The sequence below is a fragment of the Tenrec ecaudatus genome, chromosome 4, assembly GCF_050624435.1.
Source record: "Tenrec ecaudatus isolate mTenEca1 chromosome 4, mTenEca1.hap1, whole genome shotgun sequence".
In the NCBI taxonomy this organism is placed as follows: Eukaryota; Metazoa; Chordata; class Mammalia; order Afrosoricida; family Tenrecidae; genus Tenrec; species Tenrec ecaudatus.
Window position 1 is genome coordinate 98,819,545 of NC_134533.1, and position 27,751 is coordinate 98,847,295.

At 40.0% G+C, this 27,751-nt stretch overlaps 1 protein-coding gene across 2 annotated transcripts in view; it reads right to left on the minus strand.

Annotated features, from left to right (window-relative positions):
- Positions 1-1,328: 1,328 nt before the first annotated feature.
- The window catches only part of ANGPTL5 (angiopoietin like 5), a 52,375-nt gene continuing 25,952 nt past the window's right edge, over positions 1,329-27,751 (minus strand). For both annotated transcript variants that reach the window (XM_075548725.1, XM_075548726.1), the window contains exons 2-7: positions 20,527-20,630; positions 19,607-19,700; positions 16,582-16,682; positions 8,061-8,181; positions 5,443-5,628; positions 1,329-1,826 (exon numbers count right to left, since the gene is read on the minus strand). In XM_075548725.1, coding sequence (XP_075404840.1) covers positions 1,525-1,826; positions 5,443-5,628; positions 8,061-8,181; positions 16,582-16,682; positions 19,607-19,700; positions 20,527-20,630 — 908 coding nt within the window. In that variant the 3' untranslated portion in view covers positions 1,329-1,524. The remainder of the gene's footprint in view (positions 1,827-5,442; positions 5,629-8,060; positions 8,182-16,581; positions 16,683-19,606; positions 19,701-20,526; positions 20,631-27,751) is intronic.

Genomic DNA, 27,751 nt, shown 5'->3' on the forward strand with positions numbered 1-27,751 from the left:
AATGTCCTGGGGTGGGGAGAACATTCATCATGAAAGCCCAATAGGAACAAATATATTGTAGTCATGTTCAACCATCTCTAGGGTTCCACACGGCACATTTCACACAGCTGCTTCAGCATAATGGAAAGAGTTGAGGAGAGATTCTGGCCCTGGTGACATAGTGGTTACACATTGGGCTACGAACAGAAAGGTCATCAGTTCAAAACCATCAGCTGCTCCATGGGAGAATGGCGAGGCTTTCTACAGCTGTAAAAAGCTACAATCTCAGAAACCCACAGAGCCAAATATGCCTTGTTCTATATATAGGGCCACTGAGTCAGAATAGACTTGGTGACACTGAGAGAGGGTGAGGGAAAACATAGAAGTGGTGTAACTATGGGTATTCAACAGTAAAATTAGAATGATATTTCATAAGGTGTTTGAGTACTACATGAAATCCACATATAATATCTAGCACAGTGTCAAGGCAACAAATACACACTAAAGGTTAGCTATGAAAAAATACTCATAATTACATGTGTGTGTGTATTTTTTAAAGATTTGGATTTCGTCTTGACTCAGTTCCTCATTCCAGACAGGTGTTATCAAATGTTTCTTTCAACAAGGTTTCATAAACTTACATTACTACAGAAAGAATGGATATACCTATCCCTACCTTCTGCACAAAACTGAGCTTTTTCACCTAAATGCTGATTTGACAAGTTCATCATTAGATCTTATTTTTCATAATTATTGGGAAGATGACATTTCAGATGTTAATTGGCGCTATAGGCCATGAAGTACCACATAAATTTGGCAGTATGTAATGATGTAATCATCCTCCATTTGGCGGTCTGATGAGGTCCTCATCCAACTTCACATAATGCCAATTTTTGCACAACTGCCTGCTATTTGGAACTTAGCCATTTCGCTGGATGAGAAGTACCCCTGCTGGCGTAGCTGTTACGCTTGGGCTGATATCTACATGGTCTTTAGTTTGAAACCACCAGCAGGCCCATGGGAGAAAGATGGGGCTTTCTACTCCCAAAACAATTCTGGTTGTGGGAACTTACAGGGGGTCGCTGAGTCACACTGACTGGGTGGCAATGCGTTTGGTTCTATATAATCTGGACAAGTTATTCAAGTGATAGTCTTCGATAGAAATTACCTTCAGAATATGTGACTGACCACTTAGAATCAATCATATAAGACTCTCTTCAATCATCCTAAAAATGTACTAAGATATGTATTTCAAAGAAACAAAAAGTCAAGTTGTAATTCATTTAAGATAAACTTTATTGCATACAGTTAATATGGTTAGTAGCAAAAACCACATAGTAAATGTGCTTTGTCTTATAAAACTATAAATTTAAAAGATTTTAATGTAAACATAACACCTGTATTCCATCTATAGTTTTAAGTATTAGGTAATATGTTTAAAAAAGTAAATTAAAAGGGAAACTACATGGAATCTTTTACACATGATCAAAAATAATTGTGGAATTTTCCGGATAGTTTTCAATTAGATTACTTAAAATACGGATTTTAAACTCTTCTAATTTTCATCGAGACAGATTTAATCTTGACAGGTGAGTTCATTTTGGTCCATGTACCCCACTGAATTCCAGTTCCTTGTAACTTTCTGGGGAAGTGGTGAATGCCATTCAGATTCGCTAGGCCACACTGGCTGAACCACCAACCAGTGTGGTTATTGACGTGGCTGCAGCTCTTCACGGCCTGACCATGGACCAGGCACGCAGGTTGACAGCCATCGTTATCAGCATCTGACGTGCTGAAAGGCATTGCATTTTGGTTATCTTCCTTCCTGAGGCCCCGGAATGCATCACCTGGAATGAAGGAGATTTTTTTAATGACTACATTTGGAGGCACTTTCATTTTTTAGATTATCAGCCTATTGTGCAAAATCACTCATTCCATCTAAAAATTAAATTTTGACTATTTTTCTACTGTTTATCATATTGAAATACTTGCAATATATTAAAACCCAGTTATATTTTCCAGTTTCACAAAAGAGTAATAATTTATATTTTGATCAATTAATTGATTTAATTTACTAGATAATTAAATTAATTTATATCGATGATTTTAAAACATAAAATCCCTTACACCTAATGGGTTTTCCTCGACCACCTGCCATTTTACATCACTGTACATAAAATGGTATAGAGAAAGATAAAAGGTCCACCTTTGAGAAACTTAGGTTTATAGTTGTAAAGATATTTTGTTTTCTTAAGGAGCCACCAATTTTATGTAAATATCCAATGCCTTCAAGAAAAATTTAACCACATCCTTGAAATGCACTTTTTCTTTGTGGTTCTCCACCAACTGGTTAGCAATTAGAACAATACCATTTTTATTTTATATTTTTATTTTTTTACTTGTGCTTTTATAATCATCTTATTAGCGCCTCATACAACTCTTATCACAATTCATAACTACATCAATTGTGTAAAGCACGTTTGTACATTCGTTTCCCTCATCATTCTCAAAACATTTGCTCTCCACAGAACAATACCATTTTTAAAGGTCTTACATTGGACATTGCATGTACAGTATCCCATATGTCACAAAAACACTTCAAGATTAAGTATCTAGCAGAGACTATTGTTCAGTAAGTAGCAGAGACAGTGGTTCAATTTTGTTTTATAAAACTCTTTAATATTAGAAGACTCTAAACCAGTAGTTCTCAACCTTCCTAATGCTGCCACGGCCCTTTAATACAGTTCCTCATGTGGTGGTAATCCCCAAGCCATAAAATTATTTTCATTGCTACTTCATAACTGTAATTTTGCTACTGTTGTGAATTGGGTGACCCCTGTGAAAGGGTGATTCAACCCCCCAAAGGGGTCGCGACCCACAGGTTGAGAACCGCTGCTCTAAACCCATGTTTTAGCCCCATGGCCATGTACTCTAACTCATAGCAAGCCTCTATCGGGTCTCTAAGACTGTACACCTTGGCAGGAGCAGACTGCCTCATCCTTCTCCCATAGGGTAAGTGGTGGGTTTGAACCACGGATCTTGCAATCAACAGCCCAATGCCTGACCTATCCCCCCTCTAGGGCTCCCTAATAAACCATAGCATCTACATTTCACCTATAGTCAATCTGTGTGAAATGCTACCTAGAAGAAGCAGCAGCTTTGTAAAATCTTAGGAAAAACCAAGCCCGTGTTTGTTTTCCTGTTTCTAAGTGCGTGACATGTCTTGAGTGGTATCTTTGAAGCCCCTGAGCTCAAAGTCAAATGTGCAGCCAAACTGTACCGCACACATGATCACTTTTAACCCTCTGGTTTTGTCTGTTTCTATCCTGAAATTCCGCTAATTCCTCTTCTCTACTTGTTTTGATCCTATTAGGTGATCAACAATGAAAGTTTTTTCTCAGCCGTGTGGAAATGTAGACTAGGCCATTACAAAGGGCATCTTTTCATTATGTTCCGTTGTAGAGAACCCCTACGTAAACTTCCCTAACATAGCACTAGACTGTCCTTGATACTTTCAAAGGACTGCGGTGGGGCACTGGTTTAAGCATTGAGCTGCTAATGCTAAAGGTCAGCAGTTCAAACCCAACAGCCTCTCTGAGGGAGGAAGAGGATATGATCTTCGGCCAAGATCTCCCTAGCCTCGCAGACCCTAGGCAGCAGTTCTACCCTGACCTATTTGGGGTCACTGGGACTCCAAATGGATTGGATGACAGTGGGTTTAGGAGGGTGGTCCCCAACTTCCAATATACTTTAATTACAGTGAATCTACAACAAACCACAATTACAACCTTGGTTTTGTTCATCTTTAGTAATATGTACTACATACAATCATTTTCTGGTGTTACCATTCTCAGATATAATGTTTCCAACCCCCCAAAATAAAGATGCTTATAAGAAAGGGCAATAACAAATTCAACTGAATTTTTTTAATTTAAAATATGAAGTATTTGACTTCCATTAAAACTCCTAATGGAATTGATTGTAACATGGAGACTACCTGTAACTCACTAGATTTTTACCTACATATCAGAATATAGATTTCAGACTTTCACCTAATATCCTACGTCTAAGCACCTCAGACGCCATAGATGGCAACCATCCAGAGAACTCTGTCATTTTTGTCTCTTTGTGGCTTGCATGCCAATTGCTTTCTTTGCCAGCATTCCCATGTGCCTCTCGGCTGCGAAGGCATCTCCCTGTCCCGCCATGGAACGTGGGTGCCTGTGCCCAAATTTAGCGAATAACCTTGTCTAAGTGTATGTATTTTAAGAAGCTTCCCAAATTAAATTTAATATTAACTCCTTGATGGAGTACTACTCTTGCCTAAAGATTTTTCCAGATGTGACCCACTGAAGTCACTATATTCCCTATTGAAGCCCCCAACGGTGTATCCGTATTTTGTTTCCATTTTGTTTATCTCCTACACTATATTGTGATCAGTAAGAGAATAGAGAAAACAGCTCATTCATTTTGTGCTTCTAACACTGTGCTTACATGAGTAAGTACTATTATCAGCAACACCATTAGAGTTTAATTTAGTTCCTCACGCTCCAGTGCCTTTAGAGTCTCAGCACTGAAGGATAAATTTAGAATGAAATCTTTTGAAGCTCAAACAAATTACAGTGTGTTATTTGGAAATGAATACGTACACTAAGGAGCAGTGAAAAGAGCAGGGACACAGGTGGAGGTACTGGATTCTGGCCCTGGCCCTGAGGCCATAACTTGGGAACCTTGGGCAAGCCATGGAGTCTGTCATGGCGCTATCAGCTCTCATAAGGATTTATAGCCTCAAAACCCAGTTCAGGGCTCCTACAGCTCAATGGCAGTGGGATTTGCTTTAAAGTGAAACATTGGAGATAGCACGAACGTTTTCAAGCTTCTAAATGTCAGTTTCTCGAAACCTTCCACCCTACCTCAGAGACTATCTTGCCAAAGAATCTATTGAGATTACATATAGCAATTTGTAAAGATAGAAAGCTCCTCAAAATCATCATAGCACAATGATCATCCAAAACCAAGTTCACTGCCATAGAGTCAATGCCAACTCGTAGGGACCCTGTTGGGCAGGATAGCGCTGCCCCTGTGCGTTTCACGGCAGTAGAAAGCCCTGCCTGTCTCCCGTGGAGCAGCCAGTGGTTTCAAACTGGTGACCTTTCAGATCACAGCCCAACACTTTACCACTATGCCACCGGGTTTCTCACTGTACTCATAGGGAGTTTGAAGCTCCAGACGGGCAATTTTGATTGTTTTGTTATCACAGGTGTTGCTGTTGTTGTTTTTAGGTGCCACTGAGTCATTGCTAACAGCACGAAACCCTGCCTGGTCCTTCACCATTCTCACAGTCATTGTGTGAGCTCTTCGTTGCAGCCGCTGCGTCCTGGCAAGAGAACTTCATTATCTCTGCACCTCAAACGAGTCATTTATATTTAAATCCTTGGGGTAACAGTAGAAGTAAAAACGTACCAGCATTTCCTGAATACCGTCCTAAGTGCATTCTAAAAAATCGTGCTTCATCTTCTAGCCAAAAACTATCATATAATGCATATGCTAATGTGTCGTCTTCGGATTCCAAAGCCACAGACAGCATAAAACTGGTATTTTTCTGATTTACAATATAAAAAATCTTTTTCAGTCCTAACCAATGTTCTCCTGCAAAAGAAGATGATCTATTTTAACATCTGTTAACACAAATTAAAACAGTTCTTTGTTATTGTGTTTGGTGTGGCTTACTGTTTCAATAACTCTGAAATGACTCACATAAATAATTTGAAAAATACTGGATGACTTTGCTCAAATTGTCAACAGCCATGTGATTTATTTTTTTTAAAAAACAAAAAAACTACTTCATCACTAGGCTAGGGATACCAGACTGTTTCATTTTTATCTCCACAAAAGTTCATTTAGATTAAAAATTAAAACTCAAATTTCATCATCAGGAAAGGGAATAAGAAGAACTTTGAAATTTTATGACAGTTAACAAAATCATGTATACTAGTAAATGTAGGGATTTGACCTCCACATCGGCATATCCTAAACAACATTTGCTGAAAATGCTTAGTGGGCAGGATTTTTTTTTCTGTCTGTCTTGGAGAATACCTCTTCAATGAATGTTTTAATAGCGTTTGTTCATTGCCTTATGACTGATAATCATCATGTGTCAACACAGGAGGGGACCAAAGTTTAGTCCCTATTCCTACAAGTATGCTCTGTGTAAGGTGAAATATTCTCACTCAGACTACATCCATACTTCTTCCATGTATGCTCTGTGTAAGGTGAAATATTCTCACTCAGACTACATCCATACTTCTTCCATGTAAGCTCTGTGTAAGGTGAAATATTCTCACTCAGACTACATCCATATTTCTTCCATGTAAGCTCTGTGTAAGGTGAAATATTCTCACTCAGACTACATCCATACTTCTTCCATGTAAGCTCTGTGTAAGGTGAAATATTCTCACTCAGACTACATCCATATTTCTTCCATGTAAGCTCTAGCCAATGGCTTTCTAGTGCCCTCCAACTCATCATGTCATGCCTTAAATATATACACTCCTGTTCTGAGATATAGCCCTCTACTTGAATTATGAAATTACTGAAAAAAGTAAGGATTTAATATATGTAAATTTCAAGGAGCAGAAAAGAGCAGATGGAGATAAAACTCTGACAACTACAGCTCCTCCCGGCTTCCAGACACATTGAAGTGACACAGCACTTAGACTTGAAAGCATCCTGGGAACGTACAGGAAGAAAGGGAACCTAGTAAACCAGTTCCCTGATGGATTTGTTTCATCTCTCAGTCTTTAAAGGTTTCCATTGAAATGTCTTTGCCATCTCTCCCCTCTACCCTAGCCTGAAATTTAGAACTTAAAAATATATTTTCCTTAATCCTCAACTTCATTTTTTTAATGTACCAAGAACAAAGCAGCCTTGGTTTATGTGGACCTTACTGAAAATCTTAGTCTTCAAAACACATAATTTCCCTCTTTAGATAAAAAACTAAAGAAGATGGCAACATAGAAGCTTTAGATGGGTAACTACTTAATTCAAAGGGAAGCACTCAATGGGAAATTAGAGGTAAAGCTGAGAAAATGCAAGTATGTTAACTACACTCATGCCAATCCAGTTATATGGTCTTGCTTATTCATAACATTCCATAGGTTCCCAGACTCATTGTACCCACTGTCCCCTTTTCACACTCAAAAAATTGCTCACCCCCCTCCCCCCAAATTAAAAATGTTTGCACTATAGCCCATAATCCAAAATAAAGTATGTGTCTACTTTTGTAGCCTCACTGAATCTGCCCAGAATACCCCACAGAGGGCTGTATCTGCCCACTTTAGGAAACACTGAACAGATGGTACAATTCATCTGGGCCTCACGATCTTCAATCTGTGAACATATTTTTAATAATAGTAGTATAAAATACAACATCTATCTAAAATAATTTGATTTGTATAGTAGTGTACCTGAATTTTCCACTTTATTTGCTTGCATAGAAAGAGCACACCCTCAAGAATATCAATATCCATGACAAACCTGTCCACTCAGCTTGTAATTCAGCAAACACTGGGTGGACTTACAATGTGACAGAACAGTGCTGGGAGCACAGTAAACAAAAACAATTCACTTCCATTAAATCAATCCTGAACATAATGACCCCTATATAGACACGTGGAATGCTAACTGCAGGGTCACTAGTTCAAGCCCACCAGTCACTTTGTAAGTGGAAGAGGAGGCCGTCTGTGCCAGTAACAGTTGCAGTCTCTGAAACCCTACATGCAGTCTCCACACATCAGAATTGACTCAATGACAGTGGGTTGGGTTTGATTCATAGGGTTTGATTCACCATCCGTTGCTAATAAGTTTCCATTTAGATTTTTTACTCGAACTATATTTCAACAAATATCTATAAATAAAAAGAGCTGTGTCCCAACCAAATGCCCAATAACAAGAGTTATTTTTATATTTATGAGAATTTAACCAGTTTTATTAGACGTGTGATCACATGGTCCATAGTTTTCTCCTTTTTAGTAAAAAGAAAAACATAAAGAAGGGAGAAATATGGGTACATAAAAACTGACCTAAAAGATCACCAAATCCATCCAGATAGTCACACCACAACCTTTGGAAATCAATGACTCCGTCAGTCCTCTTTTGTATCACAGTCCATCCACCTCCTCTGTAATCCATGTCACACATTACCTAAAATTGACGCACACACAAAATATTAGGTATTTTTCACGTCATACACACTATTCATTCAATCATATTAAGATTGTACAATCATTACAGAACATTTTGTACAATCAATTTCAGAACATTTTCTTCTCAAACTCATTGTTGTTAACATGTTATTTCCCCCCTAACCTCTCCCACCATGCCCTTTGGTAATTATTAATCCAGTTACTGTATCTATAGACTTACCTATTCTGGATTTCATATATAGAAAATGATACAAAACACAAACAGGATGCAAAAAATTGACTAGACAAAACAGGAAAAAAACTAAAATAGAAAGCAGAAAATATTAAAAAGTGAAATTTTCAAGTGGATCAAAGGGAGATCAAATGATAAGGTGCTACATTTTAACCTAACTACATCTGCCGTAATTGACGTTACCATACTCTCTATCTGACAGCAAGGACATTCACATCCCTGGAAGACTTAATCCATGTGGAGACCCGACAGGTGGGCTTGGGGCTCCCTTTGTCATCCATAGTCTTCTGCAAATGGGGTGTTCAGAGGTTAAGCTCTGATACTGTTCCCTCCTTCAGATTTTGAATTTATTATTGACAGTCCTTAGATCACACAAGTTGGTGTGCTTCTTCCAAGTAGACTTAATTGATGCCTCACTGAGATGGCTGCTTGTTTGAAGAAAAACTTTAGACTCCAGACACTATTCTTTCTGACAGCTGGGAACCATCTGGTTTCTCCGCCTCTTCCGTGATCTCTTCATGAGTATTGGGTCATGTCGTAAGAACTAATTGTTCTGCGATGAGGGCAGTGGTTCTCAACCTTCCTAATGTCGTGACCCTTTAATACAGTTCCTCATGGTGTGGTGACCCCCCCCCCCCAACCAACACAGGTTGAGAGCCGCTGGATTAGGGCTATAATTAAGCATGGGCCTCAAATTCATTCATACATCTATGGTTTATATGTGTCTTTGGTTTACTTTAGAGACATCATTATCATTTTATAATGAAGAACATTATGTCATCCAACTGGGATCTAAGGTAATTCTGTTAATAGTGCCATTAATTTATCCAATGGTATAGAATTTAAAACACTCTGGTCGCTGAAGACAAAACGGGTGCATAAGCAAATGTGATGAAGAAGGCGGATGGTGCCCGGCTATTAAAAGATATAGCATCTGGGGTCTTAAAGGCTTGAAGTTATATAAGCTGCCATTCAGCAGAGAAGCAACGAGTCCACATGGAAGAAGCACACTGCTGATGCAATCATGAAGAGTCATAGGGACCGGGTACTAGGCATCAGCAGACATATAACAAACAAACAGAAACATATTTCTGAGAACAAGAGGAAGTGGAGCAGAGATCCAAAGCCCATCTGTAGACAATGGAACCATCTCCCCACACAGGGGCCACAGGGAAAGAATGAGTCAACCAGGGTGTAATAAAGCATCAATGAAACACACAAAACTCTTCTGATTCCTTGAGACTTACACACACACACCACTACCATGACCCCAGTGCTGCTTCTCAATTCAGACTAGACTGGATCATGTACACAGGTAAAGATAAGAGATGGGAGCTAAGAACACACAGATTCCAGGAAGAGGAGTTGGAATAGTGATAACCAGAAGGGTAGGGGGAACAGGGGGCAAGGAAGGGAGAAAGGGGGAACTGATGGCAATGATAGACACATAACCATACACGCCTCTCCAGGGGGAAGAACAACAGAAAGTATGAGGGAAGAAAGACAGCGGTCGGTGTGAAATATGAAAATTATAACAATGTACAATCTATCAAGGGGTTATAAGGGTGGGGGCGATGGAGGAGAAAAAAAGGGGAGCTAATACCAAGGGCTCAATAGAAAGTAAATGTCTAGAAGAGAATGAAGGCAACATATGTACGAATTTTCCTGGTACAATCAATGTATGAATTGTGACAGCTGTAAGAGTTCCCAATAAAATTTATTTATATATATATATATACATATATATATATATATATGTAATAAAACACTCTGGTGCCATAATGGGCTGTTAACGGCCAGGTCAGCAATATGAACTCACCAGCAGCTCCACAGAAGAAAGATGAGGCTTTTTACTCGTGTAAAGATTTACAGCCTGGAAACCACTGGACAATTCTACCTTGTCCTATAAGATCGTTATGAGTCAGAATCAACTCAATGGCAGTGGATTTGAGTATATTCTTTTCATTTCCCCCATATTATAAAACTGATGCTTCATCCTTAAACTTAGATAAAGAGAAGATATTCTCACTGAAAGTTTTCAGTGCATTGCATGCCATCAATATACTCAAATTTCAAGATGGTTTAGAAACAATACCAAATATAGAATAAGTATGTGGCTTAATTACAGTCAGTGTGTCAGGTTTTTTAAAGCATTTTTCTAGATGTAAGCATCATTTAGTATAGTAATCACAGGACTAAGCTGGTGTGGCAGTGTGACCTATATAGGAGAGGGCTTCCAAAATTTGTAGAAAAATGGAGCTAAAAGATAATGGAATTTTTTCCCACAAACTTGGTGAAGCTCTCTCATACTTCTTTGCAAATCATTTTCCCCTTTGAGTTAAAACCCAATGCTTCGGATTCTGCTATACATGCCTATCCCTGGTTTGTTGCTCTTTCTGCCAGCCAGGCTAGTGTGATGATGGGCAGCTTCAGCCAGAAAGACAAACCTGCGCCCACTTCTCGGCAGCTCCCACGGGTGCATCTGTTGGTGCTGTGTAAAATGTCCCTGAGAGGAGCCCATCAAGGACCCACAGGAGAGGGCTGACATGGGGAGAAAAACAGAGACTCCCTCCCTTTCAGAAACTTTCCACATGGAGACAGAGAAAAGTAACGTGGCAGGAGTCAGGGAGCCAACGCTTCCCCCAAAAAAGAAATAATTATTCATCCCACTCCTCACAAAATTAGAAGCCTTCCCTTTCTGCAGCTGTTCAAGTCAGCTTTTAAATCTGTCTGAGAAGTCATTGGGTGGTTTTTTGTTATACCCTACTTAATTCCCTTTTTTCTTAATACCTTGTCAGTGAATTTTCAAAAATAACCATTGTAATTCCTTTTTTTTTTTACTTTTTTTCAATTAATTAATTAATTTATTTTTAAACATTTTGTTAGGGACTCTACCATTGTAATTCTAAGAAGAGAAACTAATGGTGTCTATCTACTCTGGAGGAAACTACCTAATATTTTTTTTGTCACCTGAAGACTATAATAAGATGCATCAAGCAATCTCATAAACTTTCTACAACACAAAGAAACAATACACAGAAAATGAAAGCTATGTATAAATATATCACTCATCACAATGCATGATGTGCAGTGCATCTTTCTATAAAACTACGAAGGAGAATCTGGGTGCATTGTCAGAAGAGACCAACAGGAAAACCCAAACGAAACTCGCTCCCATCCAGTTGATGCTGACTTATAGCGACCCCATGGGACAAGGCAGAGATGCCCTGAGTTTCTAAGAATATGAGTACTATCTTTATTTTAATCATTTCTATTTTATGGGAACACTTCTTGTTTTTGTTTATATTTTATAATTAAATCATTTTATTGGGGACTCATACAGCTCTTATCACAATCCATACAAATATCCATTGTGTCAAGCACATCTGTATATTTGTTGCCATCATCATCCTCAAAACATTTGCTTTCTACTTGAGCCCTTGGTATCAGCTTCTCATTTTCCCCCTCCCTCCCTCACAAACCCTTGATAATTTATAAATTATTATTATTATTTTCATGTCTTACTGGCCGATGTCTCCCTTCACCCACTTTTCTGTCATCGGGCCCTCAGGGAGAGGGTCATATGTAGATCATTTTTATCAGTTCCCTCTTTTTCCCCCACCTTCCCTTTACCCTCCTGGTATCACTACTCTCACCACTGGACCTGAGGGGTTCATCTGTCCTGGATTCCCTGTGTTTCCAGTTCCTATCTGTACCAGTGTACATACTCTGTTCTAACTGGATTTTTAAGGTAGAATTGGGATCATGATAGTGGGGGTGGGGAGGAAGCATTAAAGAACTAGAGGAAAGTTGTATATTTCATCAGTGCTATATTTCACTGTGACTGGCTTGTCTCTTCCTTGTGACCCTTCTGTAAGGGAATGTCCAGTTGTCTACTGATGGGCTTTGGGTCTCCACTCTACAATCCCCTCATTCACATTAATATGATTTGTTGTTCTGGGTCTTTGATACCTGATCCCATCAACACCTCATGATCGCATAGGCTAGTGTGCTTCTTCCATGTGGACTTTGTTGCTTCTCAGCTAGATGACCACTTATTTACCTTAAAGCCTTTAAGACTCCAGATGCTATATCTTTTGATAGTGGGGCACCCTCAGCATTTGCTTATACACCTGCTTTGTCTTCAGCGATTGTGTCGGGAAGGTGAGCATCATGGAATGCCAGTTTAATAGAACAGTGTTCTTTCATTGAAGGAGTGCATGAGTAGAGGCCCAATGTCCATCTGCTACCTTAATACTAAACCTATAAATATATGCACATAGATCTATTTCCCATGGTCAGATATAAATATACTTGCATATGCACAGGGCAATGTGCATACCCTTTGCCTCCTACTTCTTTCCTCTATTTCTTTTTACTTTCCTCTTGTCCCACTATCATACTCAGCCTTCATTTGGGTTTCAGTGATTCCTCTCAGTTACATTGCCCTGATCAAGCCCTACCAGACCTCGTACACCCTGATCACCACCGATTTGGATCACTTGTTTTTCCCTTGTCCCTGGGTTTATTAACATCCACTTCCTTTTCCCCATCTCCCCCTCTCCCGTGTCCCCCCAGAACTGTTGGTCCAGTTGTTTTCTCCTACAGATTGTTTATGCTGCCTATCTTATCTAGATAGACCTTCATATATAATAATATGTACCCAAAAAAGGACAGAGCAAAACAAACAACAAAAATGACACACAAAAAAGAGAAAAGCCTGTAAATAGTTCAAGGTCTGCTTGTTGACCTTTAGGAGAGTTTTCTGGTCGAGTCTGATGGGGTGTCACGCCCTGGCCCCAAAGTCTATTTTTGATATTCCCTGGAGACTTCATTGCTCTGTTCTCCTTGCTGTTCTGTTGCACGCCCTTAGTGTTTCCTATCAGTGGGGGGAGTGGGGGTGGGGAGGATGTCAGATCAGGCTCCATTCCTGCACTGTGCCTCCAGTGTTGTCCCCCTGTAGCACTGTGGGTCAGCGAGGGACCTCATGTCTTCTCATAGAGTAACTCTTTGCAAGAGTATAAAGCCTGCCTCTCAGGAGACATTAGTCCCAGGAAAAGAGTATCATGTTCGATAAAGTAGAATGGAGAAAAAGAGAACGACCCTCTACAAGATGGATTAGCACAATAGTTGCCCAATGGGCCCCAATATAAGAACTGGTATGAAGCTGGTGCAGTCCTGGTAGTGCTGTGCTCTGTTGTACATACAGCTGCTATGGATCAGAACAAATTCAGTGGCACCTAACAACACTAAGGATAGAGACATGCACAATTTACTTTATTTGATTTAAAATTGAGTTGACATCTCAGTCTTCCTCACACACCAGTTTGAAATTTTTTTAAAGTATTAATTTCTTATGTAATCATGTGAAACTGTTTACTTCTACAGGAAATTTACCTAGATGTTGAAAGAGAAATCAGAAATATTTTTAGAAAGTTCTAATCCAATGCTACAATTATTCTCTGATGTTCAAAGAATAAAAGTGCTTACATATCAAAGCCCTGCCTATAATAAGAGCATTATAAGGTCTTGCATCTAATGAATTTAAGAGTGTAACCACAGAAATTAATATAGTAAAGTGAAAGATAAACTGTCTAGTCCTTTTTAAAATCATTTTGTTAGGGGTTCATAGAATTCTTATCACAATCCATACATACATCAATTGTGTAAAGCACATCTGTACATTCATTGCTCTCATCATTCTCAAAAGATTTGCTCTCCACTTAAGACCCTGGCATCAGGTCCTCATTTTTCCCTTCCCTTTCCGCTCCCCCCTCCCTCATGAATCCTTGATAATTTATAAATTATTATTTTGTCATATCTTGCCCTGTCCAATGTCTCCCTTCACCCCTTTTCTGTTGTCCATCCCCCAGGGAGGAGGTCACATGTAGATTCTTATACTCGGTTCCCCCTTTCCAACCCACTCTCCCTCTAAGCTCCCAGTATCGCCACTCACACCACTGGTCCTGCAGGGATCATCTGCCCTGGATTCCCTGTGTTTCCAGTTCCTATCTGTACCAGTGTACATCCTCTGGTCTAGCCAGATTTGCAATGTAGAACTGGGATCATGATAGTGCGTGGGGAGGAAGCATTTAGGAAGTAGAGGAAAGCTATATTTTTCATCATTGCTACATTGCACCCTGACTAGCTCGTCTCCTCCCCAAGACCCCTCTGCAAAAGGATCTCTAGTGGCCTACAAATGGGCTTTGGGTCTCCACTCTGCCCTCATTCACTATGGTCAGATTTTTTGTTCTGATGATGCCTGATACCTGATCCCGTCAACACCTCACGATCGCACAGACTGGTGTGCTTCTTCCACGTGGGCTTTGTTGCTTCTGAGCTAAATGGCTGCTTGTTTAGCTTCAAGCCTTTAAGACCCCAGATGCTATATCTTTTGATAGTCGGGCACCATCAGCTTTCTTCACCACATTTGCTTATGCACACATTTGTCTGCAGCAATCATATCAGGGAGGTGAGCACACAATGATAATTTTTAGTTCTTTGATGCCTGATAACTGATCCCTTCGGCACCTCGTGCTCACACAGGCTGGTGTGCTTCTTCCATGTGGGCTTTGTTGCTTCAGAGGTGGATGGCTGCTTGTTTATCTTCAAGCCTTTAAGACCCCAGATGCTATATATTTTGATAGCTGGGCACCATCAGCTCTCTTCACCACATTTGCTTATGCACCCATTTGTCTTCAGCGATTGTATCATGGAGGTGCGCACACAATGATATGGTTTTTTGTTCTTTGATGCCTGATAACTGATCCCTTCGGCACCTCGTGATCACACTGGCTGGTGTGTTTCTTCCATGTGGGCTTTTTGCTTCTGAGATAGATGGTTGCTTGTTTACCTTCAAGCCTTTAAGACCCACGACGCTATATCTTTTGATAGCCAGGCACCATCATCTTTCTTTACCACATCTGCTTATGCACCCGCTTTGTCTTCAGCGGTTGTTTCTGGAAGGTGAGCATCATAAAAATGCCAATTTAATAGAAGAAAGTCTTCTTGCATTGAGGGAGTACGTGAGTGGAGGCCCAATGTCCATCTACTACCTCAATACTAAACCTATAAATATGTTCCCATAGATCTATTTCCCCATCATCATATATAAATATATTTTCATATATACATGTCTTTATCTCTGTCTAGTCCTTTTACTGGCTTGGGAATTCAAATTACAAAAAAACACAAGAGTTTGAAACCAAAACATGTTTTGTTTTTTGTTTTGTTTAAGAAATATATATATATTTTAAAAACAATTAAAATGTAAAGATTAATTAAATTGCTCAGCTGTTTATTTTATTCCACATAAAAAGGGGGAAAGTAGTACAGAGAGTTTACACTCAGCTAATGTCCTAAAGGGTGGCAGTTCAAACACTCAGTAGTGCCATAGAAAAAGACCTGGGATTTCAAAGTGAACTTTGGCTAACATGCTGAGATCAAAATGTAATATCTTAATATTTGATTCTCCCTGTGGACCCATTTTAAAGTTATTTCGGGGGGTGTTGGTTTTTTTTAAGTGATGGGGAAATAAACATGGATTAAGCCCTTGGTGAATCCCACCTGACCAAACACCAGGGTTGTGACTAGCATTTTTAACATGCAGGACACCTTGGAAAGTGGATTGTTGCAGATGCGTTTAGGCTAAAATTTAGCACTCTATCATCTGATCTTCCATATGATCCATTTAAATTTGTTCTAGTTTCTAATAGTCTCTATTTTTTTCTATTGAGATACTTGTCTGTTTTACTTTCTTATTTTTTAGGCTTTGTTTTTTATTTGATTTTTTAATGTTTTTCTGTGTGTGAAATCCAGGACCAGTAAACCTATAAAGATAGGAATTGGATTAATGATCCTTGGGGGTTTGGCAGGGGAAGTTGGTGGAGCTAATAATGATGCGTGCAAGGATGAAGAAATGCTCTAAATTTGATTGTGGTCATGACTGCACAACTCTTCTTGATGTGATGGTACCATTGAATTGTATGATGTGTGAATTATAGATCAACAAAACTTTTTTGGGTGGGGACACAAATCAATGGTGATCTGGTTCCGAAAAGATTATGGGCAAGAAAACTCTAAGAAGCCTTGCTCAGTCACACATGGAATTGCCATAACTTAATATCAAGGCATTTGGGTTTTGTTTTTAATAAGGGAAAATTTTACCTCAAATGGATAACTGGCTCCTTCTGGGTGAATGATATATAAGCCACTTGGTGTTTTGGTGACAGAGCCAATGGTATCTTTAATATCAGAGCAATCCAAACCTGGAAAAGTAAAATTAGTTATTCAGGACATGTCCAAATATATACTTGATGATTTTTAATAGAGAAACCAGTATTAGAGTATCTGAAACCAGTATTATAATAGTTAATAACAATGTGATGGACTTCTTGAAAATGAAAAATAATCTCAATGTTAGAAATCAAGGGAAACAACTACATGGAAGAGTAGAGGTTAATGGGTCTATGATGTAATAAACCCACATGAATAAAAATCATTGTTTGTGATTAGTATTCTCTATTGTTTAAATTTTTCCACTGGGATCAACACTTAACATATTTTAAAATTATAAATTATTTTTCCAATGAATAATGTCTTCTCAGGAATCTAGTTTTATCTTAGTGGGCGTGATATATTTTTAAAGTTATATAAAAGAGGAGGAGGGATAAATGGATTATCTACTAGACACAGTTGACTACTCTACTTGAAACTTTAGAGACTCCTATATGTTTGGAGACTGCAATTAACAATAGCCAACGTGGAGGAAATCCCTTCACCAAAAAGCAACTATGCACAAGGTTATTCCCTACTTTGTCTGCAACCACTAGAAGTGGGACCCACCATAATCCCTCTCCCCAAACCCTACCATTCCTCAGGGAACTGTAAACACAGGTAAATGAAGGTAGATAATGCATTTAATAAAGTAAGTTCAACCCTGATACCTTCAATTATCCAGTTGTGGTAGTTACATATTCTGGTGTCAATTTGAGGATTAAGAGTGTAGGGGTGGAGTCTGGCCTGTCAATCAGAATATAACCAATGAGGTGTCTGTGTGGGTGTGGCCTTCTCCTGAGAGTTCTGGGAACACCTGTGTTTTTCTCCTTGGAGGCAAGATACACTTTCTTACTCTACTCACTCCCTTGGGGACTCTCTACTGACAAGACTGACTTCCTATGAGACATCCTGAGGAGAAGCCACATGGTCCTATCTTGATGCAGACAGAACCCTGGAACTGGAGAAGCCACGTGGAGACCCCTGCATGCACTGAGATGCTTACATCACTGGATCCAAGGACATTTTACCCACTGGCCTGTGATCGTCCTGCATTCGGTGTCATTGCATGTGTTTCATGAGTCTGAAGAGGGCTTTATAGATTGGTCTCAGACATATGGGCTAATGGGCGTGGACTGGCCTGGGTTGGGATGCTTTCTTAATGTACAATTACCCTTTATATAAAATTCTCTCTTATACACATATGAGCGTCTATGAATTTGTTTCTCTAGTCTACCCAGACTGATACACCGAGGTAAACGAAATGTAAGAGCTTGGAACCCAGGAATGAGACACCAGAGTTAAGAATCTTAATTCTACTCCTTACTAGCCAAGAACTATTTACTAAGTAACTTAACCACCTTGAACCAAACAATGGTTTTTTTTCGTAACTAGTGAAGAATGTGTGCCTGGAATATTGTGCTCTTTTGTTCTGTCTCTATGGAGTCAAACTGGCAATGGAAACTTGAGAGATTGGATCGAAATTTTGGGAGACAGTGGGTTTGATGGAGCAGGAGAGACTCAGGAAAGGAGGGTGGAGATGGTTGCAAAGCTCAAAAAGTATAATCAGTGTCACTCAACTCTGCAATCATTACCAGACAAACATGAACAAGTTATTTTAAATTTCTGTGACTCATTTTCCTCATCTGATGATGATGATGATAGAAAATTCTTGTATTGCTCTTACTATTTACCAGGCACTGCTTTAAGAATTGTCATATATTTACCTATTCAGTTGTGGTTTTAAAAAACTTATGGAGTAGGTGCTATCTGCTTATTAATGAGGAAATTAAGACCAAGGAAACAGTGGATCAGGGATTTGAAGCTAAGCGGCCAGACAGCAGAGTCCCTGCTGTTAACTGAAAGGCTATACTACCTATCAAGGGGACAGCTGTGGGAAATAAATGATGCAACAAATCATAAAACACAACATGTGAGTCTATTTTAATATCTGTCACATAGCATGTTCTCTGTAATGTTCATTCTCTTCTCTTTGTAAGGAAAAAGATCGATCATATTGCTTGAAATTTGTTATATTAACTTATAAATTATAAGGTTGAAAGGGCCTCTTTCTTTTTTTAAAAAGATCATTTTATTGGGGGTTCTTATAACTCTTATAACAATACATATATCAATTGGATCAAGCATATTTGTATATATGTTAGGACCTTTTTCTTTCAACCACAAACCTAGAGATTACTACACTGTGTTTGCATATAAATTTTCAAATTTTTTTCAGTCTTAAGTCTCTTTTCTTTTTCAAACGCTATATCCAAGAGCAAGTGTTGGAACATTTTTTTCAGTGTTTTGTGCTGGGGGAAGGAACTCTGAAGCTCTGTTCTCTTCTCAATTAATTATTAATAAAACATGAAGAGCACCTAGACTGCAGTTGCATGAAACGGTGCTCTCGGAACAGTTGGGGCTATGTTTATATAGCCATGCCATATGGTCGGAAAAGTTTCCCGAGTTACAGAAGTTTATATTGTCTGCAGGATATTTTGCTTGTTGGCAGATGTTAACTGACTACTCTGCTAGATAATAGTGAGCTATGGGAAAGTTATATATATATATATATATACATTGATATGCATATACATATAACTTTTAAACGCAAACCTGCTTGGGAAAAAAGGAACCCCTGGCAGTGCAGCGATTAAAGAGCTGAGATGCTAACCACAAGGTTGTCCGTTCAAACCCACCAACAGCTCCTCCTGGAGAAAGCTCTGGCAAGTCGCCTTCCTTAAGAAAGGACATTCTTGGAAACCTCTTGCCACAGTACTACTCCATCCTTTAGGGTTTCCATAAGCTGGAATTGACTTAGTGACAGTGGGTTTGGGTTTGCATGTGATTTACTAGTTCAAGAAAATTTAAACAAGAAAAGACCACTCTTAAAAGATTGAAATACCAAGTTTCTCACCATGTGACTGAACTGGTCTCTGAGGAAAAGGATCCAGCTGTTTTCTCAAAACGTCTGTAGTCAAAAGAAGCACTCGATTCATGAGCTCATGGACCTAAATACATTTTTAAAAATTTATATTTGAACAAACATTATTTAGCTGAATTCTGCAATCGCCCGAAGCATCTTATAAGCCCAGCTCTGAAATATGTAACTCTGCACATTCTAAATTGAGCCTCTTGCTGCTCTCTCAAGTCACTGAAGGCAGAATGCAACATGAATCGCCAAGTTCAGCAGCGCCTACCTCCCTGGACCACCTGTGTCTGCTCTGTTTCTGCACCAGTTTGTTCTTGCAGCTCTCGCCTGAAAAATTGCTGTAGTTTCTTATTGATCTCCCACCTCTGCCCACCCCGTCATCCCCCATACCAGCTACAAAACTGGTCTTGTCCTTTCACTACCTAGGTGGCTTTCAAGGTGTGGCATGATTCAGTTTCTGCCTACATCACTTTCTCTTACACATCTTGAGTCAGGAACCACGCCAAAGCCGGCCTCCACCTGTGACTAACCACGCATACCTCCCCGCTGACCCAGCCTTTTGTGGCCTTGGAAGCATGTATTCATCTTTCAGGACTTCACTCACAGACTTCCTCCTTTAGAAAGTCTTAAACTGCTCACTCTCCTGGACCCTCATTCTCGCAACATCTACTAGGACTTGTTCATTGCAGTAGTTTGTCTCTTTGCTTGCCTCGATTCTATATCCCATTTTAAATTTTATTTTCTGTTTGCCTGGGAGCTAAGCTACCAGGGTTCCTCTCACATAGTAGGCATGAAGCAGATGTCTGTTAATATGATTACAAGAAAAAGTAAAAATGATTGTACCTTCAGCCAACTCTATATTCGTATACACATGCAGCAACAACCAAACACCAAAATCTCCATACCTGGTTAGATAAATAATCCAAGGAAGCTTGTTGCTCATCCATCAGACTTCTTAGTAGTTTTTTGGTACTTCTTGTGTAGGAAACCATAGAACTTTGCAAATTTCCTTAAACCATAAAAAGTGGCTGCTAAATATACCATTATTATAGGAAACATTAAAATATAAAATGGGTCGTTTAAGTATATAAGCAACAATAACATGTATATATGTATGTTATATATGTTAGCATATATACATATGCGGATTAGCTCATGCATGTATATATATATGTATGTTCTCAGGCTTATATATTCTAGTTAGCATATTTTTTCTTTAACTCAGAATCGGCTATCAATAAAGTATGCCTCCTAAAATATAAACCTCTACCTCATTGCCATCAAGTTGATTTTGACTCATAGCAACCCTAGAGGACAGAGTACAACTATCCCTTTGGGTCCTCGAAGCTGTAAATCTTTACTGAGATAGAAAGTCTTATCTTTCTCTGATGGAGTGGCCAATGGGTTCGAACTGCTGACCTTGCAGCCATCAGTCCAATGTGAAACCAAGGTTCCTTTCCTAATAATATGGAATATTCAAAACAATTTAATCAATTACAATGGAGAGACAACATTGTGAATATCAGTTCTCACTTTTTAAGATGAGATGTATAAACACAGGGGATTCAGGACTTGGCAGTTCTTACTATACAAGATAGTAAAAGGCAGTAAACCCATACCAGGCAAGTTAATATTTTAAAACAATTCTTTGTTTATGTCTTTCTGTTGATACTGTTTTTCATGTAAATAATTGCACTCACACATAGCCACATAAATTCCAAATAGCCATTGAGTGGATTCTGACTCATAGCAACTCTATGGGACAGTAGAATTGAGCCTGTGGGTTTCTGAGGCTGTAACTCATTACAGAAGCGGACGACCACGTCTTTCAGACCAGAGAAGTTGATAGGTTCAAACCACTGACTTTTGGGTTAGCAGGCAAGCACTTAAAAGCTACACACACCCCTCGGCTCCTTGCATATACACACATACAAAATAAACCTTACTCAAAGGTTTTGGTTACTTAGTTTCTGAATTAACATACATTGCATACTTTCTTTTTAACAAACTTTTATTTTAAAATATCTTGAAGTAATTTTACTTCCAGAAAAGTTTTAAGAACAGCACAAAGGTCTTATTTTTCCAAAATAATTTGAGAGCTAGTTTTCATAATGCCCCTTAATCCCTTGCTAATTCAGTGTTCATTCCCTATACCAAAGACACTGTCTACAACTCAACCATCACAATCAGGAAAGAAACATTGACTACCCCATCTTGTTCAGAGCTATGAAAGTATGGCCAATTATGCCAATGATATCCTGTATAACAAAAACCCACTATCATCCCACCGATTTCAACTGAGGGTTTTGAAAGCTGGAATTTTTACAGGAACAGAAAGCCTCATCTTTCTCCCTGAGAATTGCTAGTGGGTTTGAACCATAAACCATGTGATTAACTTAAGAGACAGTACCACCAGAGCTCTTTTTATAATAAAAGAAACCATGTGTGGTGGTGAGGGGGGAGTGGCAGGCCTGGTAGGGAATGATCAAGGGTAGAGTTACGTAAAGAAGAGGTATAGCTGTAACCCAGGTGGGGACGGAGCATGATAGTGGGGCAGGAGGAAAGTCAAGGGAAATAGAGGAAAGAGCTAGGAGGCAAAGGTCATTTATAGAGGTCTAGACAAAGACATGTATATGCAAATATATATGAGGATGGGGAAATAGATCTATGCGTCTATATTTATAGGTTTAATATTAAGGTGGCGGAAGGATCTTGGGCCTCTACTCAAGCACTCCCTCAACGCATGGATACTTTCTTCTATTAAATTGGCATTCTATGATGCTCACCGTCCTGACACAACTGCTGAAGCCAAAGCAGGTAAACAAGTAAATGTGATGAAGAAAGCTGATGGTGCCCGGCTATCAAAAGAGATAGTGTCTGGGGTCTTAAAGGCTTGAAGGTGAACAAGCGGCCATCTTGCTCAGAAGCAACAAAGTCCACATGGAAGAAAACACTAGCCTGTATGATCACGTGGTCCCGAAGGGATCAGTTATCAGGCATCAAAGAACAAAAAAATCATATCATTGGCTGCACACCTCCATGATACGATCGCCAAGGACAAATGGGTGCATTAGCAAATGTGACGAAGAAAGCTGATGGTGCTCGGCTATAAAAAGAGATAGTGTCTGGGGTCTTAAAGGCTTGAAGGTGAACAAGCGGCCATCTTGCTTAGAAGCAACAAAGCCCACATGGAAGAAGCACACCAGCCTGTGCGATCACGAGGTGCCAAAGGGATCAGGGATAAGGCATAATCAAAAAAAAATCTTACCATAGTGAATAAAGGGGGAAGTGCAGAGTGGAGACCCAAAGCCCATTTGTCGGCCACTGGAGACCCCCTCACAGAGGGATGTAGGGAAGGAGATGAGTCAGTCAGGGTGCGATATAGCACCGATGAAGAACAGTTTTTCCCCAGATCCTGGATGCTTCCTCCCCCCAACTACCATGATCCGAATTCTACCTTGCAAGTCTGGATAGAGCAGAGGTTGTACACTGGTGCATACCTGAGCTGGAGGCACAGGGAATCCAGGGTGGATGATACCTTCAGAACCAGGGGGTGAGGGGCGATACTGGGAGAGTAAGGGTGAGTGGTTTGGAAAGGGGAAACTGATTACAAGGATCTACATGTGAACTCCTCCCTGGGGGATGGACAACAGAGAAGGGGGTGAAGGGAGATACCGGATAGGGCAAGATATGACAAAATAATAATCTATAAATTATCAAGGGCTCATGAGGGAGGGGGGAGTAAGGAGAGAGGGGGAAAAAAAGAGGACCTGATACAAAGGGCTTAAGTGGAGAGCAAATACTTTGAAAATGATTAGGGCAAAGAATGTACAGATGTGCTTTATACAATTGATTAATGTATATGTATGGCTTGTGATAAGAGTTGTATGAGCCCCTAATAAAATGTTTTTGAAATTTTTTTTAATTGATCAAATCTGTAGGAAGAGACCATAGAGAAGCTCAATGTCAGCAGCTAAAATCTTACAGTATACATTTTTAAAATTGTTTAAAATAATTCCTAGGCATCTTACTATTCTTGATTTAATAAACTAATTTTCTATAAATTAAAAAAAGAAACCATGTGTCATTGCACACATTATCCTTTAATTTTTTTATTTCTATATTCCCAAATTTTACTGTACCAGTGAAGGATATGGATAGCTTTAAAATCTATTTTTAATCTACCTCACCCAGTTTCATCTCTCTTTTTATTTCAGTCTCAATTTCTAATACCTTCTTCCTGGATTTAGATACCCATTCTAAAGAGTCTAAAGTTGTACTTACTGGTCTGAGACGTCTGAGTCTCTTCTTGTATTACACATAGAATTAACTAGATTAAAGTTAACATTTTATACTTCTGACTCAAGAGCTACAGTTCTATGAGAAGTGAATCATATCATCACCAACCCCCTTCTAATATCCGTTTTCTATCCCTCACCCCGTACGCATTGAATTGTAGTCAGTTAATATGGCCTTTATAGTCATAGTTCCTCATGTGCTGTACTGTAAACCTGGGTGCTACACCTGTGATTATAATCCCGTTCCTTTGAGGGTGTTCTGTACTATACTAATGGACAGGATTAGGGTAGGATTAAGACATGACTTTAGGGAACCAATAGAGAGGTCTGGGGGAGCCAACCCCAATTCCAACTATATGGACAGCTCCCCACTCCCTGCAGAAGAATTGACTTCAGAGAACAGCACTGAAGCTACAGCTCAGGGAGAGAGACATGTCTGATCAGAGCACATAGAAACAAATGAAGGAGGAGGAAGAGAGAGTGGAGCACATCCTGGCCCACCAAGCCTGGAGGACGATATTCCCCGCTCCGAACAGCCAATGCACAGAGTGGACTATATGGTTGATCCCACTATGAGACAAGACATCCCTCATTGACCCATGGTCCTACGGGGGACAACACTAGAGACACAGTGCGGAGGTGGTGCCCAATCTGATCCCACCACACCGAGGCGGAATGCTAAGAGTATGCAACAGAACAGCAAGGGGAACAGAGCAACGAAGTTCCCAGGGAATACCAAAAATAAACTTTGAGGCCAGGGTGTGGCACCTCATCAGACTAGACCAGAAAACACTCTTAAGAGTCAACAAACACACATTGAAATATTTACAGACTTTATTTTTTTTTTGTCATTGGTTTTGTTGTTGTTGTTGTTTTCTTTTCTTTCCCTTTCTTTTGCTGTTTTGTTTTGCTTTCTCATTTTTTATACATATTATTATCTCTGCAGGTCTATCTAGATAAGAAAGGCAGGATAAACAACCTGGAGGAGAAAACAACAGGAACAATGGTTACCGGGGGGGGGGGGGGGGTCACAGGAGAGGGGGAAGCAGGAAAAGGAAGTAGATGTTAACAAACCCAGGGACAAGGGAACAAGTGATCCAAAATCAGTGGTGAGGAGGTTGTAGAAGGCCTGGTAGGGCTTGATCAAGGACAATGTAACCGAGAAGAATTACTGAAACACAAATGAAGACTGAACATGATAATGGGACAAGAGGAAAGTAAAAGGAAATAGAAGAAATAACTAGGAGGCAAAAGGCATTTATAGACATCTAAATATAAATACAGGTATGAATATATATATATATACATATATATAAAGCAATTAGGAAAAAGATCTATGTACATATATTTATAGGTTTAGGATTAAGGTAGCAGATGGACATTGAACCTCCACTCAAGTACTCCCTCAATGTAAGAACACTTTGTTTTATTAAACTGACATTCCATGATGCTCACCTTCCCAACACACTCGCTGAAGACAAAGTAGGTGCATAAGCAAATGTGGTGAAGAAAGCTGATGGAGCCCAGCTATCAAAAGATATAGCATCTGGGGTCTTAAAGGCTTCTCAGTCATCTAACTGAAAAGCAACAAAGCCCACATGGAAGAAGCGTACCAGTCTGTGTGATCACAAGGTGTCAATAGGATCAGGTATCAGGCATCAAAAAATCATATCAATTTGAATGAGAGGGAGTGCGGAGTGGAGACCTAAATCCATCTGCAGGCAACTGGACATCCCCTTACAGAAGGGTCGCGGAGAGGAGACAAGCCAGTCAGGGTGCAGTATAGCACCAATGAAACATACAACTTTCCTCTAGTTCTTTAATGCTTCCACGCACACCCTATCATGATCCCAATTCTACCTTATAAATCCGGCTAGGCCAGAGGATGTACACTGTTACAGATAAGAGCTGGAAACGTAGGGAATCCATGACAGATAAACCCCTATGGACCAATAATGTAAGTAGCGATACCAGGTGGGGAAGGGGAAGGTGGGGTGGAAAGGGGGAACCGATTACAAGGATCTATATATAACCTCCTCCCTGGGGGATGGACAACAGAAAAGTGGGTGAAGGGAGATGTCAGACAGTGTAAGACATGACCAAATAATAATAATTTACAAATTATCAAGGGTTCATGAGGGGGGAAGCCGGGACGGAGGGGGGAAATGAGGAGCTGATACCAAGGGTTTAAGTGGAGAGTAAATATTTTGAGAATGATGAGGGCAACGAATGTACAAATGTGTGTTACACAATTGATGTATGTATGGATTGTGATACGAGTTGTAAAAGCCCCCAATAAAATGAACTTTTAATTTAAAAGAATACGTGATAAAAGCTCTTTCCCATCTTGCAAGATGACGGGTGAAAAGGCTGAGAAGAATCCAGACACCAAGGAGAAGATCCGTGTGGCCCAGTTAAGGCCAAGACCAAACGCTCCAGAAGGGGAAACCCCACTGCAGCCGAAACCCTTTCCTAGTCAGAGGAATTGGCCAGCATTCCCGTTCTGCCACGTATTCTATATTCCGGCAAGGCCAGGTACAAGAGGAAGTACTCAGCGGCCAAGTCCAGGACTGAGAGGAAGGAGGAGAAAGTCCTGGCTACTGTCACAGAGCCAGTTGGTGGTGACAAGAAAGGCGTGAAATGCCTGGATATCACCCTTCAGAAGACGTGCCTAGGAAGTCGCTGAGCCTTGGCAAAAAGCCCTTCGCCCTTCCGTCCGCAGGTCAGGAGACCGCGCGCCAGCATCTCCCCGGGGACCGCTCTGGTCATCCGCACTGGGCGCCACCCAGGCCAGAGAGTGGGCGCCCGAAGTAGCTGGGCAGTGGCGGGCTGCTGTGACTGGACCTCCCTCCCTCAGTTGGGCTCCCACCAGAAAGTCCTCACCGACCCCTCCACCAAAAGTGCTATCGGTAGTGTAAAAATCCCCACACCTCTCATGGACGCCTGCTTCAAAAAGCAGCTGCGGAGCCCAGACGCCAAGAAGGTGAGATCTTCGACACCGAGAAATAGAAGTATGAGATCACAGATCAGCAAAGCTCTGATCAGAAAGCTGTGGACTCCCACATTTTGGCAAATTATCAGGGCAGTTCGCCAGCTCCAAGACTACTTGCGTGCTAGCTTCATGCTCACAGATGGGTGTTGTAGATTCTTACAAAGAACTTAATTAAATAACTCAAAGTTTTTTTAAAAAACATGAAACAATAATAACAATTTACAAATTATCAAGGGTGAGGGAAGGATTGGGAAATGCGGAGTTGATACCAAGGGCTCAAGTAGACAGAAAACGTTTTAAAAATGATGATGGCAATAAATGTACAAATGTGCTTGACACAATGCATGTATGTATGTATGGATTATGATAAGAGTTTAGGAGCCCCCAATAATATGATTTTTTAAATGATGATGGCAACAAATGTAGGAATATGCTTGACACAATGGTTGGATGTATATAGTTTGTGATAAGAATAGTACAAACCCCCAATAAAATGATTTTTTTTAAGTCCTGACTTTAGTAGGTGGAGGAGTCCTTGTTTTGTAGTGGTTATGCTCTGGCTGCTAACCTCTCAAGGTTAAAAACAGTTCAAAACCACCAGCTGCTCGGCAAGAAAAAGAGGTAGTCTCAGAAACTCTCTGGGGCTAGTTCTAGCCTGGCCTGTAAAGTTGCCATGAGTTGGCATCAACTTGATGGCAATGAACTGCTTTGGATATTAAAGGGTATGATCCAGTCATCCTGCATTCCTTTGGGGCTTCTTTAGATGTTGAGAGACACTCAATTAATATGGCTCTTCTAGCCATGATTGTTTATGTAATATGTCGTAATTCTGGATTTTAT